Raw genomic sequence first — 19,103 nt, 5'->3', positions numbered from 1 at the left:
AGTGTGTGTATTTGCTTGACAGGCATCAAGAGGAGGGTGCTAATGCGTGGCCTGACACTTTCCAGGGTAGGTCTCTTCTCCAAACCAAGCCTGCTTCTCTGGTGTACCAGGAAACCACCAGATTGGTCTCAACCATTTTGGGGGATAGCATATAAGGGGAATTTCACCAATGTGACTGCCAAGAAGTATCCAAGAGGACAAAAAAGTGAGAAGAAACAAAGCCATCTTGGATTGTTTGATGGTTCTTGGCAGGAAAGGTAAAAATCAAGCTAATGTCCTTTTTCTCTAGTGAGTTTGAATCTGTCTATCTCCTGAAATTCCATGTTGCTCACCTAACTAATATGGCATTGCCATGGTTCTGGAGGGCACATGAGGTCAGATATATAGGGCAAATGAATATATCTGAAAGATATTGATAGAGCTTCTCTGGGATGGCAGAAAACATTTTCCTTGTCTTTGAATGTGTTTATCAGAAAGAAGGTTTTACACTAGGACCTCATCTCTAAATCAGACCCATGCTGAAGTCCAAGGATCCAGAATAATATTGAATGCATTAGAAATGAATAGTCCCATTGCAGCCATACAAACACAAATATGCCTCATTTTATGCAACAAACACATTTTCTAAATCAAATTATATTTTAAGTGCATTAGGGAGATAAGCTATTTAAAGGAACCCAACAGTGAAGCTTTTAAAAATATGATTAATTACCACCTGATAGATGTGGATTTTTCTTATATTAGGTTTGCCCATCTGTTGTGTTTTGTTAAGTAAATGCCACCAAAATGGGCTCTTCTCCCAGACTTCATCTCCCTTGGGGCGTGAGAGTTGGGTCTTCTGAATAATAAGTAAAGCACCAGAGAAAGTGGTGGCAAGCTGTACTTATGCATGGTAGGTACTTAGTGAAAATTTCAATAAATAATGAAGTGCCTGAATTATTTCTTCAAGGCTAGCTGATGTTGTGACACCTCTCTGGAGGCTGAGCTATGAAGAACAACTCAAGGTAGGTGCCTAGCTTTATTTCTCTTCTTTTTTCCAGCAGTGGGATGCTGTGAAAGACATGCCAAGCCTGAATGGGCAGTTCTACACAGATGCTCCACAAGTATTTAAATTCACTGTTCACATGATTCTGAAATGTGAACTTTAGGTCAGAGTGTATATCCTAGATCCATAGATTCAGATGCTCATTTCTTTATTTTTTCCCCGCCAGTTCTAGGGCTTGAACTCAGGGCCTGGACACTGTCCTTGAGCTTTTTCAAGGCTAGTGCTCTACCATTTGAGCCATAGCATTATTTCCAGCCTTTTCTGTGTATGTCGTACTGAGGAATCGAACCCAGGGCTTCGTGCACTCTACCACTAGGCTACACTCTCGGTCCTATTTTTTTTCCCCTTAGGGTCACAAAAAGGGCACAGAAAGGGCGGGAGGAAGGGTGAACAAAGGCAATCATGCTATTCAGTATATACTATGTGGAAAATGAACTATGTAACTTGTGTCAGGGATGGGGAAATTGAAGGAAAGTGAAGAAAGGGCTGACATTGTCTAAAAAGAAATGTATTAATTACCTGACTTATGAAATAGTAATCCCTCTGTACAACATCGTAATTAAAACACTAATGTTATACTAAAAAATAAAAGCAGAGAGGAAGAAAAGAAATTATTCAATTAAAAATATCTTGTTTTCCATTTTTTAGGAAAAACTACAAAAGCCTTTGCTCATTGCTTGCATTCTTTTTTTTTTACTTGCATTCTTTTACAGGTGAAATTTGAAGCTCAGAAGAAACTTTTACAAAGATTAGACTTGGACCTGCAAATGCTCAATGGAGTCAATGGCATAGTAACCACACCCCAATCAGAGGGTCTCTCTTGTCTTCTGCATCCTATTATACCATCTGTAAGCCACCACCTCCCTATTCCTTATTTATTAAGGCTCCTTAATAGCTAATGATATCAGCCATTATCTACTGTGTACTTGCTGGGAACCTAGCATAGGTGATTTTCATTCATCACAGGTACTCTCATTTTATAGATGAAAATATTAAGGCTCAGAGAAAGCAAGGAATTTGCCCAGGAAAGTGTCAAAGCTGAAATTCACAGTCTTCATGTTTGTCATAAATGTGACAAGGAAGTTCTAGTGTGTAATATGTGCTCAGTATATAATTAGATTCCCTATGAGGTACTTGAATTCTTTTATTCAAGGCTGGCTCATGTAGTGACATCACTTTATTAAGCCCTGTAGTACCACCTCCTCAGAGTCTATGCTTGAGAAGCTTCAGAGATGCAGAATTTAAAGTATTACAGGAGATATCAAACTTTACCCTTAGATTCTATTGTCCTGCTGCTTGAATTTTTAAATAAAGTTTTACTGGAAAACAGCCAAGCTCATTTGTTTATGTATAGCATTTTGTTTGTGCTAAAGTGGCAGATTTGAGTAGTGGAGTCGGGATACATGGATAGCCCACAAAACCTAAACAGTACCCAAGTCCCTGACAGAATAAGTTTGGTGACTACTGCTTTATAGAAAAGATTGAAACTTCTTTCTACCATAAAGTGTCCTTTTTTATTTTTCTGGTCTTGGAGTGTGAAAGCAGGGCCTGGGCATTGCCCCTGAGCTTCTTTTGCTCAAATCTAGCACTCTACCACTTGAATCACATGCTACTTCCAGCTTTTTCTGAGTGGCTGGTTGGAGATAAGAGTCTCAAGGACTTTCTTGCTGGCTAGCTTTGAACCACAACTCTCTGATCTCAGCCTCTTGAGTAGCTAGGATTAGAGGTGTGAGCTACCAGTCCCTATCTAGAGTATCCTTTTTTTGATTGCAGACATTCATATATACTAGACTTTCCAAGGAAACATGTTTTGTTCTCATCCAGAGAAAATTCCTTATGTTCTTATCATTGTACTCACTTTTTTAACCTCTTTTCCCCTTTCTGTCTTTTGCCCTCTCCAGCCTGTCATCATTGGCTACCGAAATAAGTCCACCTTCTCTGTGAACCGAGGCCCAGATGGCAATCCAAAGACCGTGGGATACTACCTGGGAACTTGGAAAGGTCAACTGAAAGCTGTGACTAGTAGAAATAAAAACAAAACAAAACAAGGAAGGGAAGGGACTAGTTAAGGAACAGTGTCAATAGATTTGGGCATAAAAGTCCATGAGACATTTTTGCTCTTCCTGGGGATTGAACTCACGGCCTTTTCACTGTCCCTGAGCTTTTTTTGCTCAAGGCTAGCATTCTACCATTAGAGTCACAGCACCACTTCTGGCTTTTTCTGTTTATGTGGTACTGTAGAATCAAACCCAGTGCTTTATGCATGCTAGGCAAGCACTCTATGATTAAGCCACATTTCAAGCATCTCCACAGACACTTATCTCCAAATAAGCAGGAAAAAGCTGGAAGTGGAGCTTTGGCTCAGTGGAATAACCTGAGCAATGAGCAAGTAAGCTGAGAAAGATCTAAGCACCTGAATTCAAGCCCCAGTACTTGCACAAAAAATAAGCAATTTTCTAAAATATGACTGTTTGCTAGCACTGCTGTGCCATGTCTTTGTCATTGTCACTACTGTCCTCCTTTATGCTGCTGTCCATACTGGGAAATTGTCATCTTTGTCATAGTTACATCTATTTCACTTCATTGTGTCCCTAAAAACTAGAGCTTTCTGTAATAAATGTGCTTTAAGAGGATTGGAAAAAGAACTGAATACTGGTAAAAGAAATCATGGTTGTATTTCTGGGGCTTAATTCCAGTATCCATTCCTAGATTCCATTTCTGAGCTTTCTATCTGCCCATATTCCATAAATCCACTTGAAACACTATCATTTTATATTAGTCACACTGTTTAATATCCATATGCTTTAAACTACAGTTCATTAGGGCAGACATTTGCCTTTTCCCTTCGTGTGCTGAATTAAATGAGTATATGACGTCAGTGTTCTATTATTCAGTAATAGCAAAACAAAGTTCATTACATTTTATTTCCCTCTTTAGAAATCTGAGCTGAAAGCAGATGTTTCATAAGGCACATTTGTGATATGAGAGAAAATACTGAAGACTAGCTCCATTAAAAAGTAGCTGTTTAATGGCTAAACCAGGAAAAGATTAGGTTTTCTCTGAAAAATATCCACCCATTTACACCAGATACTTTGACTCTTTATATCTACATATACCTCTGAAAGAGACAATTTTGTGAGATGCTTTCTTTTAAATCATCTTTTAGGTGAGCACCATATAAATTAAATTGTGTCCTTTTTATAGATGGGAACATTGTGTGTGTACGGTCTAACCATCTGAAAAACATCCCTGAGAAGCATGATCAAGTGGCTCAGGTAAGGAAAGAGCTGGTTGAAGATGGCCCGAGGCACTGTAGTTTAGAACTATGTTGTCCCTGACATTTTCATATCAGACCTGCTTTGAGTACTGAAAGCTTACCTATTTGTCTTTGTGTGTATTATTGTGGATTGCAATCCAGGCCTTGCACTTGCTAAGCAAAAACTCTACTACTTGAGCTATGCTGCCCATATAATGTGGACAGATATTGCCAGTGTGTCATGTCAGAGATGAGCGAAGAGAAAGGGGCAGGACTGTTTCCCTTATTGAAAATGTCAGATGTCCAAGGTCTTTAATAACAGGAAAATGTTAGGAAAGAAGCACCGCCGAGAAACTATAGCAACTATCAGTTGTTTGAAGTATTGAGAAGGCTATGTTTGGAGCAGAACAAAATTGAAAAAAAACTCCCATGAGAGATGTAGGTGTGCTGGTAAGATATGTACGTCATGACGTTAACCTTTGAGACATTTTTAAGTCCCTCTGATTCATAGGTACATTTGATTGAGTGCTACTGTGTGAGGCACTGTGCTGGTTGGGGCTTGGATGGTGACTCACCCAGGCAGTAGATGTGGCGCCTGTTCTTATAGAACTTAACCACAGCAGAAAGCCAGTCTTGATAGTGAGAATTGAACAAGACTCCCAACTGGCTCTCTTGATTCCTGTTAATTCCTTTTTTGTGAGTGTGCCTGAGGTTTTTTTTTTCCAAGAGTAGCATTCTACCACTTGAACCCAGCTCCACTCCTGGATTTTCCTGTCCAGGTTGGCTTTGAACCATGATCCTCTCAGAGCTCAGCCTCTTTAGTAGCTAGTATTATAGGTATGAGCCACTGACCCCTGGCAATCCCTGTTAATTCTTGTCAGCTCCTATTATCCTAATTTGATTGTACTTTCTGACACTGTGGTCTTCCTTTAGATAACACACATCCAGAATTCTCCTGATAGAGGATCATTTTGGAAAAGTATTACTTCCATGGACCTCATCTGGGATTTTTTTTTGCCAGTCCTGGGCTTGAGCTCAGGGCCTGAGCACTGTCCTTGGACCTTCTCAAGGCCAGAGCTCTACCACTTGAGGCTCAGCACCACTTCTGGCTTTTTTCTATGTATGTGGTACCGAGGAATTGAACCCAGGTCTTCATGCATGCTAGGCAAGCACTTTAACCACTAGGCCAAACTCCCGGCCCCATCATCTGGGATTTTTTAAACTCTTAATCTCTCCTTACACTTCCCACCCCATTGCTTTTACCTTTGCTTTTGGGAAACAACCAATCCTGCCTCTTCATTGAGAAAAGAGAGCTATTGACTGAGATTTCTCTTTAATTATCTACAGATATTACCGAAATCTTACTCAGCTCTCAGAAAAAGGGGTGGTAGTGCTTCTCCTTCCAACACTTCATAGATCTAGGTCTTGTACAAGCTGACAGTTGACTTCATTTTTTTTTTGGTAAGTGCTGGAGCCAGCTGGCAGCGAACTGGAATTCCTGATTTAGGGGGTGAGGACTTGGAAAAGAAGAAGACAAGAAACAAACAGATGGGGTCGGGAGGTCTACAGCTTAAGTCAGCAGCCCAAGACTATAGCCTAAGGCTGTAAGCTTAAGACTGTAGCCTAGTTTATTTCTAGTTCCAATCTTAAATACGTCTCTTAAAACCAGGAAACTGCCAGGTGTTACATTTGTACAAAACAGCAATCAAGTCTCAGATGAGTTAAAGAAGTGAGCCCAAAGTCATGATAACAGCTTATTTCCTTGTGTACTCAGCTGTGCAGGTCCAAGGTCACTCTGACCCCACACTCGGCCCCCAAGATCTTAGTTTTGGGACTGATCTCAGGGTCTCACACTTCTCAAAACTTGTTTTTTTTTGTCAGTCTTGGGGCTTGAACTCAAGCCTAAGGCACTGTCTTTGGGCTTTCTCAAAGCTATCATTCTACCACTTGAGCCACCACATCATTTCCAGCTTTTTCTGTGTATGTGGTACTGGGGAATCAAATCCAGGGCTTTGTGCATGCTAGGCAAGCACTCTACCACTAGGCCACACTCCTGGACAGTCCTGGGCTTGAACTCAGGGCTTTGGCACTGTCCTTGGACACATTTTTTGCAAGGTTAGAGCTCTGTCACTTGAGCCACAGCACCACTTCTGGATTTTTCTCTGTATGTGGTCCTAAGGAATCCAACCCAGGGCTTTATGCATGCTAGTCAAGCAAGTGTTGTACATTCCTAGCCCTAGGGTTCTCACTCTTCACTTCTCTTTTCCCACTTAGGGTTGGCACTTGAGCCAGCTCTACTTTTGACTTTTTTATTGGTTAAGTAGAGATAAATGTCTCATGGCTTCTTCCTGTACAAGCTGGGTTCAAACCTCAATCCTCAGATCCCTGCTTTCTGAGTAGCTACAAATGGAATAGAAACTTTTGACCCTAGTTTGAATTTTCTCTTGTTTTCTGCTTGTTACCTTATTTTTCTATTCCTCCTGACATATGTCTTTGATGGCTGAAGGTGTTCCCTGATGGTTTTCTTTACTTTTTTTTAATTTACTTTATTGTTATAAGTGTGATAAGAATAATTACATGAGTCTGGTAATGAGGGGCCAGGAGTTTGGCCGAGTGGTAGAGTGCTTGCCTAGCATGTACAAAGACCCGGGTTTGATTCCTCGGTACCACATACATAGAAAAAAGCTGGGAGTGGTGCTGTGGCTCAAGTGGTAGAGTACTAGCCTTGAGATAGCCCAAGGATAGTGTTCAGGCCCTGTCTTCAAGTCCCAGGATTGGCAAAAAAAAGAGTCTGGTAATGAGTACATTTTCTTTTGTATGATATCTTTCTCTCGTCAGTTCTTTTTCCAATCCCTCCCATTTCCACTCAAGAGTTAAGGACTTTTATCACAATGTCCAGTGAGCTCCACTACTACACTTGTTTATCCCTTTCTCCTCCCATGACTGTTCTCTTCATACCATGCTGGTACATCCTGGTCTTTTTCTTTGGATTTTTTTGTACTTTTCATTGTGTTTGTTAGGCAGGTGCCCTAATGCTGAACCATGCCCCCAGCTCCTCCTTATAATAACATGTGCTGGCCTGGACCATGATGTAGTTGCTAGAGTTGGTCATACTAGATTACTAGGCCATTTTTGTCCTGACAGTTGTTGCTGTTTCACAGACTTACTTTCCTGTTCTTAGGTTCCCTGGGTTCCTTCTTGATTTACACCTTTATTTAGCTAGAGTACAGCACATTAGCTTCCTGAGAAAGAGTGCTTTGAAGGACAATTTTTAGTCTTCAAACGTCTTTAAACAACTTTTTTCCTCTCCAAGAAAGGACTAGTCATTTTCTAGATTTAAAGTTCCTGGTTTGACATCATTTGTTTTTATACATTTAAAGACACTATTTCATTGAGATTTGGCTTCTGGATGTATTAGTCTACATGCTACTTGAAGTTCTGACTGTTTGCAGTGTGTCCTCTTTTTCTCCACAAGTTTTTAGGGTGTCAATCTTTTTTTGGGGGGGCAGTACTCGGCTTGGGCCCAGGGCCTGAGCCATTGTCTTTGGGCTTTATCAAGGCTAGTGCTCTACCACTTGAGCCACAGCACCACTTCTGGCTTTTTCTATGTATGTGATACCAAGAAATAGAACCCAGGGCTTTGTGCATGCTAGGCAAGCACTCTACCACTAGGCCAAATTCCCAGCCTGTAGGGTGTCAGTCTTTATCCCTGAAACATCTTGATCCCATGGGACTTTTCATTGTAGTGGGCACTTGGTAGGGCTTGTCCACCTGGAAATGAATACCTTCAAATATGGGAAAATTTTCTGCATTTTTTTTGGTTTTCTTTGTGGGTCTTGGGGCTTGATCTTTGCCTGGGCACTGTCCCTGATCTCTTCAGCTCAAGGCTATCGCCCTAGCACTGGACCTGAGTGTCATTCCTGAGCTCTTCAGCTCTAGGCTACCACCCTACCCTTGAGCCAAGCCCCACTTCCCGTTTTCTAGAGGTTAATTGGAGATAAGAATAACAGGTCCTTTTGTGCCTGGGCTGGCTTTGTACCTTGATGCTCATATCTCAGCCTCCTGAGTGGGTAGTATTACAGACGTGAGCTACCGGTGCTGGCTCTGCCTTTTTTTCATAACCCACCCCTCTATCCCATTGTCTATGTTCTTTTGGGCCTCTTACTATTTAGATCTTGGATTTCATGGATTGCTTTTATAATCTACTCATTCCTTCCTCCTATTTTTCAATATCATAGCTTTTTTGTTTTCCTTTTATATTTGTGTGTGTGTGTGTGTGTGTGTGTGTGTGTGTGTGTGTGTGTGTTATACACGGTATTGCATTCAGGGCTATGCACTTGCCTATCCCTTAAGCCACCACCACCCAACCATTTTAATTTTAGTTTTTCAGAGAGGATCTTACACTTTTTAACCAGGCTGTCCTAAAAGTTGTGTCTTCTTATCTTTGTCTCCCAAGTAGCTGGTATTACAAGGGTGTGTAACCATGCTTAGTTTCCTGTGACAAATACTAACATCTTTATTGATGTTTTCTTATACTGTCTTTAATTACAGAACCCTTTCCTTATTTGTTCCTTTTATATACCATTCATTTTTTACTAATATATTACCAATATCTATGTTTTTATCCATCTGTTCTTCTTCCTTGTAATTGAAAATTTCTCTATTTTTGTATTTTTTTCTTAGTCCTGGGGCTTGAACTCAGGGCCTGGGTACTGTCCCTGAACTGCTTTGTGCTCAAGGCATTTGAGCCATAGCACCACTTCTGGCTCTTTCTGAGTAGTTTATTGGCAATAAGGGTCTTATAGACTTTTCTACTGGATTTAAAGTACAATCCTCAGATCTCAGCTCTCTGAGTAGTTAGGATTACAGATGTGATCAACCAACACACAGTTTACTCAGATTGTAATGTTGAAAATAGAATAATGAAGGAGGACCATTGAAGCTGGGAGAGCAGTTATGAGGCAGTTACAGTAATCCAGGTGAGTGATGATTTAGACTAGTGGTAGCAGTGTGGAATATCTTAAAGGTAGGACAATGGAGAAAGAGGAGTAGACAGGTTACAAATGCTTGAGTGGAGCAAGTGGAATTAAAGAGTTAGTCCTCGCTGAGATGGGAAAGGCTGGCACAGAAGATTTATGTTAGAGTTGTTTTAACTTTAGTTTTGGGCATACTGCATTTGAGATATATGTTAGTTGTCTGAGTAACTATGTGAAGTAGTTATCTGGTAATACAGTCATGGGTCATTTAATGACAGGGTTACCTATGGAGAATGCCTTCTAGGTGAATTTATTGTTGATAAAACATCAGAATGTGCGTGCTCAAACTTCTATGACATAGTCTACTAAGCACCTATAGTATGTGGTATAGATTTATGATGTGATCTACTGTTTATAGGCTAGGGTAAACAACAAGTTTAAATCAAACAGAAGGGATAATGCTACCTACAATCAAGAAATGAGGCTGCTGCCAATGTAGGTCAACACATTGACAGTAAACTTCCATATGTGTTTGTGCTAGTATAGTCAATGCTTTACACCCTTGCTTGAACTTTGCCCTCAAAACTGGTACTCTGCTAACTTGAGCCATACCTCTCCTTATGACATTTTGCTAATTTAGTGGAGAAGAAGTCACTCAGATTTGTATACTCAAGCTGGCTTTAAATTTGCAGTCCTCAGATCTCAGCCTCCTAAGTAACTAGGATTACAGATATGAGCTACTGGCAATTGACAAAAATTTCTCTTTTTTACAAATGGCAGTACAAGGTTTTCAATGGTGGACATCCTATTCACTAAGACGTGCTCTACAAGTTCTGCCACATCCTCAACCCCTTTTGCTTTAATTGTTTTTCATATAGAGTCTTACTTTTCTTGCTTACTTTTCTTGATTGAACTTCAATCCTGAACATTGGGATGGGGTCTTGCTAACTTTTTTTTGGACCAGTCGTTGGTCCTTGAGCTCAGGGCCTGAGCACTGTCCTTGGACTTTTTCAAGGCTAGAACTCTACCACTTGAGCCACAGCACCACTTCCGGCTTTTTGCTATGTATGTGGGGTACCGAAGAATCAAACCTGGGTCTTCGTGCATGCTAGGCAAGCACTCTACCACTAGGCAAAACTCCCGGCACCCCCCCCGGCCTTTTTTTAAAACTAGGTCTTGTCTCAAGCAATAATCCTTCCAATCTCTGCCTCCCCAATAGCTAGGATTATAGGTGTGATCTACTGGATCTGGTTAGCTTTCTTTCTTTCTTTTCTTTCTTTCTTTTTTTTGCCAGTCCTGGTGCTTGAACTCAGGGCCTAAGCACTTTCCTTGGGCTTTCTCAAGGCTAGTGCCCTACCACTTTAGCCATAACACTACTTCCAGCTTTTTCTATGTATGTGGTACCAAGGAATTGAACCCAGGTCTTCGTGAACGCTTGGCAAGCACTCTTACCACTAGGCCAAACTCTCAGCCCTCTCCTTTTTTTTTTAAATAAAAGAAGTACACGCCAAAATAATAAGTATAGTCTGTAAATATGTATGACAGTAATGGTTGCTTATTGTCATTATCAAGCATTATATATTATTCATAATTGTATTGCTGTGCTTTATTTTCTTTGATGGTCACTAGGGTTTAAACTCAGAGCCTTGTGCTTTGTTTGAGTCATGTCTTCAGTCTGACATTTTTGTGGTTAATTGGAGATGGAATCACTCAGACTTCTGCTGAGACTTAGGCCAAAACTTGATCCTCAGGATCTGAGCCTCCTGAGTTACTAGGATTATAGACATGAGCCATTGGCCCCTACCATATGTGCTATACATCTGTATGACTAGAAACCTAGTTGATTTGTTTATACCAGCATCACTACAAATATGGGAGTAATACATTATGATATTACAGTATACTGATGATGGCTATGACATCATTAAACAATAGTAATGTTTCAGCTTCCTCATAACAGTGGTTGACCTAGATACTATGTGGCACATGACTGAGATAATATGGAGAGAAGGAGTGTTGAAGAAAGAAATTTAGGACCAGGAGTTTGGCCTAGTAATAGAGTACTTGGCTAGCATGCACAAAGACCCAGATTCCATTCCTCAGTACAATATACATAGAAAAAGCCAGATGTGGTGCTTTGGCTCAAGTAGTAGAGCTCTAGCCTTGAAAAGCTCAAGGACTGTGCTCAGGCCCTGAGTTAAAGCCCTAGGACCGGCAAAACAACAACAACAACAACAATAAGTTTGGGCTGGGAGTTTGACCTACTATAGAGTGCTTACCTAGTATGTATGAAAACTCAGGTTTCATTCCTTAGTACCACATACACAGAAAAGTGGTACTATGGCACAAATGGTAGAGCTCTAGCCTTGAGAAAAACAAACAAACAAACAAACAAACTCAAGGACAGTGCTCAGGCCCTTGGTTCAAGCTCCAGGACTGGTTAAACAAAAGAGAGAGAAATTCACAGAGTAGGCATTGTTAGTGTATAGATGTTATTTATTTAAAATTGAAATCCTGGGGATAGCTCACCAAGGGGGTTATGTGTCTGCCTCCATTTAAAAGTGAAGAAACCAAGGCTTTTGGTCATAAAGTGTAGACAGTATATTTCTTCAAAACCTTTTTTGTGCTAGTATAAAATTATACTTATTATTTTGCCGTGTACTTGTTTTATTTAAAAAAAAAAAAAAGAAGAAGAGGGCTGAGAGTTTGGCCTAGTGGTAGAGTACTTGCCTAGCATGCACAAAGACCCAGATTCCATTCCTTAGTACCACATACATAGAAAAAAGCCTGAAGTGGTGCTTTGGCTCAAGTAGTAGAGCTCTAGCCTTGAAAAAGCCCAAAGACAGTGCTCAGGCCCTGAGCTCAAGCTCAGGACCGGCAAAAAAAATTAGTATAATTTTATTGTTATTATTAAGGTGTTGTATAGTGGGGTTACTATTTCATAAGTCAAGTAATAAATACATTTCTTTTTCAGGACGATGTTATTTCTCTATTTACTTTTCTCCCCAAGCAGTAATTAAAAAAAAAACCCTAAATACTTAGATTGTACACATTATGAAAACAAAAGGAGGGGCTGGGAATGTGGCTTAGTGGAAGAGTGCTTGCCTAGCATAAATGAAGCCCTGGGTTTGATTCTTTAGTACCACATAAACAGAAAAGACTTGGAAGTGGTGCTGTGGCACAAGTGGTAGAGTGCTAGCCTTGAGCAAAAGAAGTTTAGAGACACTGTCCAGGCATTGAGTTCAAGTCCCAGGAATGGCGAAAAACAAAAACAATAAGACCTTGTAAATCTGACTGCATATTGTTCAATAGAATGGCTTTTGCTTGAAGGATTTGGTCTTAAAGATTTTTTATGTTTTTTATTTGCATACATTAGCTGTACAAGAGGGAATTTCATGTTGACATTTCTTTGCATGTACATAATCTATTTCAATAAATCTCCACCCCCTCTATGACTCTCCCCTACCCTACTCTTCCTGGGTTTAAAGATAGTTGAGATCACAATTAAATTGGGATTGCATTTGCGAGATTGTTTATTTCCCTGAAGGAAATGTAGGATCTGACTAAGGTATAGTGTAGTTGGCACCTGGTTATACGATATAGAAATGACAAGATTATGTCAGGAAGTTATAAGTAAGAATGACTCATGGTAGCTTAGTAAGACATTAGGAATTCCTGCCAGGAAGATTTCACAGAAATGAAAGCTGATTGTATTCCTCCTCATTGTGTATAGAGAAAACAGGTTCTACTTCTTTTTCATGTATTCATACCATGTTTCACAAGTACTGGACATTATCTTTTTGCAGTGCTAGAGCTTCATGGAGCTTCTAAGTCAGAATACAGTAGATAGTATTTTTTATAAGGTCACAGGACATATTGCCTATTGGTGTTGTTTTCTTGGAATACTACAGCAAATACTATACTCTGGGTGGCTCATTGACCTGACTTTATTTCGTGACTGTCAAGAGGCTAGATGTCAAAGACCAGAATGTTGGCAACCTTGCTTTCTGGTGTAGATGGCCATCTTTTTGCTGTGTTCCCCACAGGGTCTTTCCTTTGTGCATATTTATCCCTGGTAAAACTGTGTAGTAAAGCTCTTTGTTCAGCTTTGAGTTATTCTCCAGCCCTTTGTGCTTTTTTTGGCTGGTTCTGGGGATTGAACTAGGATCCTAGGCACTATCCTTGGGCTTTCTCAAGGTTAGCTCTCTACCACTTGAGCCACAGCACCACTTCTGGCTTTTTCTCCATATATGTATGGAGAAATTGTACTCAGAACTTGGTACATGCTAGGCAAGCACTGTACCACTAGGCCACACTCCTGGCCCTGTTTTTTTTTTTCTTTTGAGACAGAGTCTTGAACTGGTGATCCTCCTGCCTCTACTCTCTCAGTATCTGGGGTTGCAGATTTCCTTTTCTTATTAAGGACACTTAGTCAGCCTGGACTAAAGCCTGCTTAATGGCCTAATTTTAACTGAATCTTTTCTTTATTTAGATTATATTAGATAGGGTCTTGCTGTGTAGCCCAGACTGGCCTAGAACATGTGATTCCCCTCCATTTCTCTAGGACTAGAATTACAGGTTTATGGTACCATGTTTGACTGCTTAATCACCTCTTTAAAAGCCTTCTCTCCAAATATAGTCACATCCTCAGGTATTGGGGATAAAGGCTTCAATATATAAATTTTGAACAATACCAGTACAGCCTGAAATAATTATCCAGTATGAAAACTCAGCTGTGGAGCTTGTTAATTATGTGTGTGTAATACTATTGTTTTCTTCTTAGTACTATGAAATGTTCCTTCGACAGTCTCCGATGGATCCCTGCCTTGTGTTCCATGAAGGTGGATACTGGCGTGAGCTGACAGTTCGAACCAATAGCCAGGGACACACCATGGCTATCATAAATTTCCATCCCCAAGAATTAAGTCAGGTGAGTTTCATGGGGTCGTGCAGCTTCTGTAGAGGCCCTGTTGCTGTTTTGTAGTTGGTTTTTAGAAGCTTCTGGCTAGAAGGTAGGAACTACCCATCCACAGGATACTTGTGTGGACTGAGGTGAATATTGAAGAAGGAGAAGGAGAAGATGGTAAGAATACTATTTAGCCATATTTCTGGTTAAATCATGTTAGTTTATTATATAAGTATTCCCAATTATTATTTCTTATTTTATTTTTTCCAGTCCTAGTACTTGAACTCAGAACCTTATATTACTGCTCGGCGTTCTGGCTGCCTGCTGGAATTCTACCACGTTTGCCTGTGCCTCCAGTTCTACAATTTGTTAATTGGAGATATAGTGTTGTAGGCTTTTCTACCAGAGGTGGTTTTGAATCCCGATACTGAGATTTCACCCTCATGACTAGCTGGGATTAGAGGTGTGAAACACTGGTGCCTGGCTCCCAAGTATTATTATCACAAAATCTTTATAGGAACAGGCACTAGGCTGTCACTCTAATTTTTCAGATAAAATAAATGGAGATAGAGACATACAAGATTTGAAAACCACGTAATCCAAGTGTCAGTGGCTCACTGAGAACTCCTTGGAGAACTGTGATTTGTAGCCAGCATGTCAGAAAAGTCTATGAGACCCCATCTCCAATTAACCAGCACAAGCTGGCTGGAGATGAGGATCAAGCCATAGTGTTCCAGCTATTATCAAGCAAGCTGAATGAGTATGAGAGCAAGTTTAAGTTGTAGTACTGGTCAAAAAAGAAGGGGCCAGGAGTTTGGCCTACTGGTAGAGTGCTTGCCTAGCATTCATGAAGACCTTGGTTTGATTCCTAGGTACCACATATATAGAAAAAAAAGCCGCGGGCTGGGAGTTTGGCCTAGTGGTTAAAGTGCTTGCCTAGCATGCATGAAGACCCGGGTTCAATTCCTCGGTACCACATACAAAGAAAAAGCCGGAAGTGGTGCTGAGGCTCAAGTGGTAGAGCTCTAGCCTTGACAAAGTCCAAGGACAGTGATCAAGCCCTGAGCTCAAGCCCAGGACTGGCAAAAAAGAAAAAAAGAAAAAAAAGCCGGAAATGGTGCTGTGACTCAAGTGTTCTAGCATTGAGAAAGCCCAATGACTCTGCTCAGGCTCTGAGGTCAAGCCCCAGGACTGGCAAAAAAAAAAGCCATTTAATAACCGAAGCAAAGCTAGGAATTAGGAACATGATTCAAGTGGTAGAGTACCTTTTTGGCAAGCAAGCATAAGTCCTTGAGTTCTACTTCCTTCTTGAATCTAGCTATTTTAATTGTATATCTTCAGGGTAACTGTCCAATATTTGTATGCCAAGCTAATGTGTAGGCTTTCTATGATGATGTAAAGATTTTTTTAAAGTTCTGAATTTAAAAAAATGGAATTACTTCATGGGATCCACTAACTTACACCTTTAATCCTAGCTATTCAGGAGGCTGAGATCTGAGGGTCAAGGTTCTAAGCCATATTAGGCAGGAAAGTGTGCGGGACTTTTATCTCCATTAAACTAGAAAAAAAAGCTGGAAGTAGGCCGGGAGTTTGGCCTAGTGGTTAAAGTGCTTGCCTAGCATGCATGGAGACCCGGGTTCGATTCCTTGGTACCACATACATAGAAAAGTCAGAAGTGGTGCTGCTGAGGCTCAAGTGGTAGAGCTCTAGCCTTGAGAAAGTCCAAGGACAGTGCTCAGGCCCTGAGCTCAAGCCCAGGACTGGCAAAAAAAAAAAAGCTGGAAGTGGGGGAGTGGCTTAAGTGGTAGAGTGCTAGCCTTGAACTGGAAAAAGCTCATGGACAGTGCCTAGGTCTTGAGCTCAAGCTCCAGGAAAAAAAGGAAGCTATCATGCTAATTCTTTTCTGTGTATCCTGTTTGAGTTCTCTGAGGATCACATCTTGTGAGGTGATGTTTGAGTAGGTGGTTGGGCTAGCTGCAGTGAAGGGAACTGAAAGGTTACTGCCTCAGCATGATGGGATGCCAGCTTAGTTTAGCTTCTTGTTTACAAGAAAAACTCGCACTTCCTTTAGAGAACTATTAGAGCTTCAAAGTAGAAAAAGTGCCAAATGTATTGTATAGGATTTGTCAAAAGCTGAAAAGCCAATCTGTGCTTCTACTGAGATGAGAAAATAGCCTATTTTTTGTTATACAAAATGTTGCTTTACGTTAAGTGTTATTCATAATAGAATTGAAGAAATATGTCTTCTTCTCTGGCTACTTCAGGGCCAGAGAAAAATTTATCAGAGATGAATCTATGCTTGACTCCTGATTTAATGGTTTGGACAGGAGGAGCTCTGTGTTCAGAAGGAAACCATAAAGGAATTCTTCATCAAAGGCCCTGGAGCAGTCTGCGACTTGACTTCCCTTTATTTCCAGGAAAGGTAAACCTGGGGCAGTCAGAAAGCAAGTAGGAGTCTATGGCTGGTCGCCTGGGTGTGTGGATTGCTGGTGAAGGGTTGCTAACAATGGCAGCTCTGGTATAACTTGCCTTGGCTCTTGTTAAACCCGCTGTATCTTTGAAGCCAGGCCAGAATGTCAAAGAATGAATGCATATACTGCCATCTTTTGCAAAGGCAATTCAAATGGAGCTGAGAGCCATGGCAAGGAAGTGGTGTCTTCTAACTGAGATGCTGGGACCTCTTCTTCCAGTCAACACTAGCAATGCAATGGCTTGCCATTCCAAGATGCTTTCTTTTCTAGTACCATGACCCGTTGCAGTCATCAGCAGTCCCCTTACCAGCTGTTATTTGGGGAACCCCACATCTTTGAAGAACTTCTAGGCTTGAAGGTCCGCATTTCTCCAGATGCCTTTTTCCAGATTAACACTGCTGGTGCCGAGGTGCTCTATCAGACCATTGGGAAGCTGACTGGAGTGAATTCTAATACGCTTCTCCTTGATATCTGCTGTGGAACTGGCAAGTAGCTGCCCATGGAAGATTCTACATGCTGCCTAGCTCTCACCTAGCATCTGCCCAGAAACTAAGACCCTTGCCTGGTTGGGAGGGAGGAGATGGTGGTAGTGGTATGCATATAAAATTGTTGGCTTAAAGCTCTAAAGTACCCTGCTCTCTCTTTTCTCTAGGTGTGATTGGCCTTTCTCTGGCTCAGCATGCTTCCCAGGTTCTTGGGATTGAGCTGGTGGAGCAGGCAGTAGAGGATGCTAGGTGGACAGCAGCCTTCAATGGTACACAACTCAGTCTAGACAAAAATTAGGAGATATAGTTGAGGGGCATGATAAAGAGTTCTTGCCTACCATGTACAATATGTTGGGTTCCATTTTCAGCACTATAACCTGTGAACAAACAAGCACACAGAAGGTGCCATTGTTTTTGTACCATGGAAAGTGTTGTGTAGGAAGGAAGGACTATTATATCCATGATCAGTAGGTAGGCTGGGTTCTAAAATGGTCAGAGTTGGAATTGATGGCCTTCTGGAAAAAATTCTAATAACCTTGATTGGGAGGGAGAAGAATATTGGAACTTTAACTCAGGGTTTCTTCCTTTTGCTTAACTATTTTTTGCTTGTCCTGGGGATTGAACTAAAGGCCTGAGCACTGTCCTTGGGCTTTCTCAAGGCTAGAGCTCTACCATTTGAGCCACAGCACCACTTCTGGCCTTTTCTATCAATGTGGTACTGAGGAATCAAACCTGGGTCTATGTGCATGCTAGGCAAGAACTCTACCAGTAGGCCAAACTCCTGTTTTGCTTAAGACTTGTGCTCTACCACTTGAGCTACACTTCCATTTCTGAATTTTTTTTTTACTGGTTAATAAGACATAAGCATTTCTGGCTTCAAAAACTAAATCCTCAGATCTTAGCCCCTGTGTACCACTTCCAATAACTTTTATTGTTCTATTCAAAAGACAAGCCTAACAGAAGGAACAAGCCTAGCTGATAGGGAGGAAAGGTTAAAATTTCTGACAGAATAGAAGAGCTAGGCTCATGAAGTATCACTGCCTAATACAAAAGGTTTCAAATATATAATTTCAGCCTTGGAACGTTTTCTTCAAATAAAACCATGCTAAATTGCACTATAGTAAATGACTTCTCATCTCTATCCTACCTCTAGATAGCTCTTTGGGCACGGAATGAAACCTTCTGATACAGCAGGAAGACCACTTGAGGAAAACTCAAGATTCTTGTCTTAGTGTAGTTAACTCATACGCTAGTATGTCTCTAAACCTGAAGGGCTTACTGAGATATGCCAAGGGATAAGTCAAGTAGATCTAAGAGTAATTCTTTCCTGATTATTCAGAGATTTGCTAGAACCAAAGGGAAGATTGCAGAGCCTTGACATCTGTAGGTTTCTGTATAGTTGAAGCATCCCTTTGCTGGGCTAAGATATGTAATGTGGGCCTCTCTTCCACAGGTATCACCAACTGTGAATTTCACGCTGGCAGAGCAGAGCAGATTTTGCCACAGCTATTAAAGTCAAAGAAAGATGGGCAGTCAATTACTGCTGTGGTGAACCCAGCCCGTGCTGGCCTACGTAAGGAGGAGTGGTTAATTGATTATTTCTAATGAACTTTGCTTCCTGAGTCCCACACTCTGCTATGGGGGCCCCCAGTGTGCCATCTATGAACCAACTTTTCCTATGTTCCTAGCCAGCCCTGAGTGAGGGTTAGTTGGGAATATGTTATAATGGGGACCATGATATGTTAACTGTATTAATAACAGTTTTTATTCCCTTAGATTACAAGGTGGTTCGAGCCATCCGGAACTGCCAGGATATCCACACACTAATTTTTGTTTCCTGCAAGCCTCATGGCGAGACCACAAGGAACCTCATTGAGTGAGTCTTTAGGTTTTTTTTTTTGTCATTACCATTTTTCAGTTGTCAAAATAATCCATAGATTTTTTTGTGTGTTTTTTCATCTCAA

The 19,103-nt window shown here is 40.9% G+C and overlaps 1 protein-coding gene across 7 annotated transcripts in view; it reads left to right on the top strand.

The window, feature by feature from the left end:
- Positions 1 to 19,103, top strand: part of Trmt2b (tRNA methyltransferase 2B) — a 33,306-nt gene that overhangs the window by 5,151 nt on the left and 9,052 nt on the right. For 6 of the 7 annotated variants that reach the window (XR_016533725.1, XR_016533723.1, XR_016533726.1 and 3 more), the window contains exons 2-12: positions 23 to 257; positions 950 to 1,004; positions 1,759 to 1,893; positions 2,947 to 3,046; positions 4,250 to 4,320; positions 14,061 to 14,207; positions 16,511 to 16,605; positions 16,925 to 17,139; positions 17,307 to 17,408; positions 18,593 to 18,712; positions 18,916 to 19,015. Coding sequence is in view for 3 of the 7 variants with exons in the window: in XM_090325729.1 (XP_090181855.1) it covers positions 43 to 257; positions 950 to 1,004; positions 1,759 to 1,893; positions 2,947 to 3,046; positions 4,250 to 4,320; positions 14,061 to 14,207; positions 16,511 to 16,605; positions 16,925 to 17,139; positions 17,307 to 17,408; positions 18,593 to 18,712; positions 18,916 to 19,015 (1,355 nt within the window). In the remaining 4 variants the exon portion in view is untranslated. The remainder of the gene's footprint in view (positions 1 to 22; positions 258 to 949; positions 1,005 to 1,758; positions 1,894 to 2,946; positions 3,047 to 4,249; positions 4,321 to 14,060; positions 14,208 to 16,510; positions 16,606 to 16,924; positions 17,140 to 17,306; positions 17,409 to 18,592; positions 18,713 to 18,915; positions 19,016 to 19,103) is intronic. The other variant, XR_016533724.1, reaches the window with a different exon arrangement.

Source organism: Megascapheus bottae, chromosome X (genome assembly GCF_031878675.1).
Source record: "Megascapheus bottae isolate mThoBot1 chromosome X, mThoBot2.hap1, whole genome shotgun sequence".
Classification (NCBI taxonomy): Eukaryota; Metazoa; Chordata; class Mammalia; order Rodentia; family Geomyidae; genus Megascapheus; species Megascapheus bottae.
This window is presented reverse-complemented; position numbering and strand designations above follow the sequence as displayed.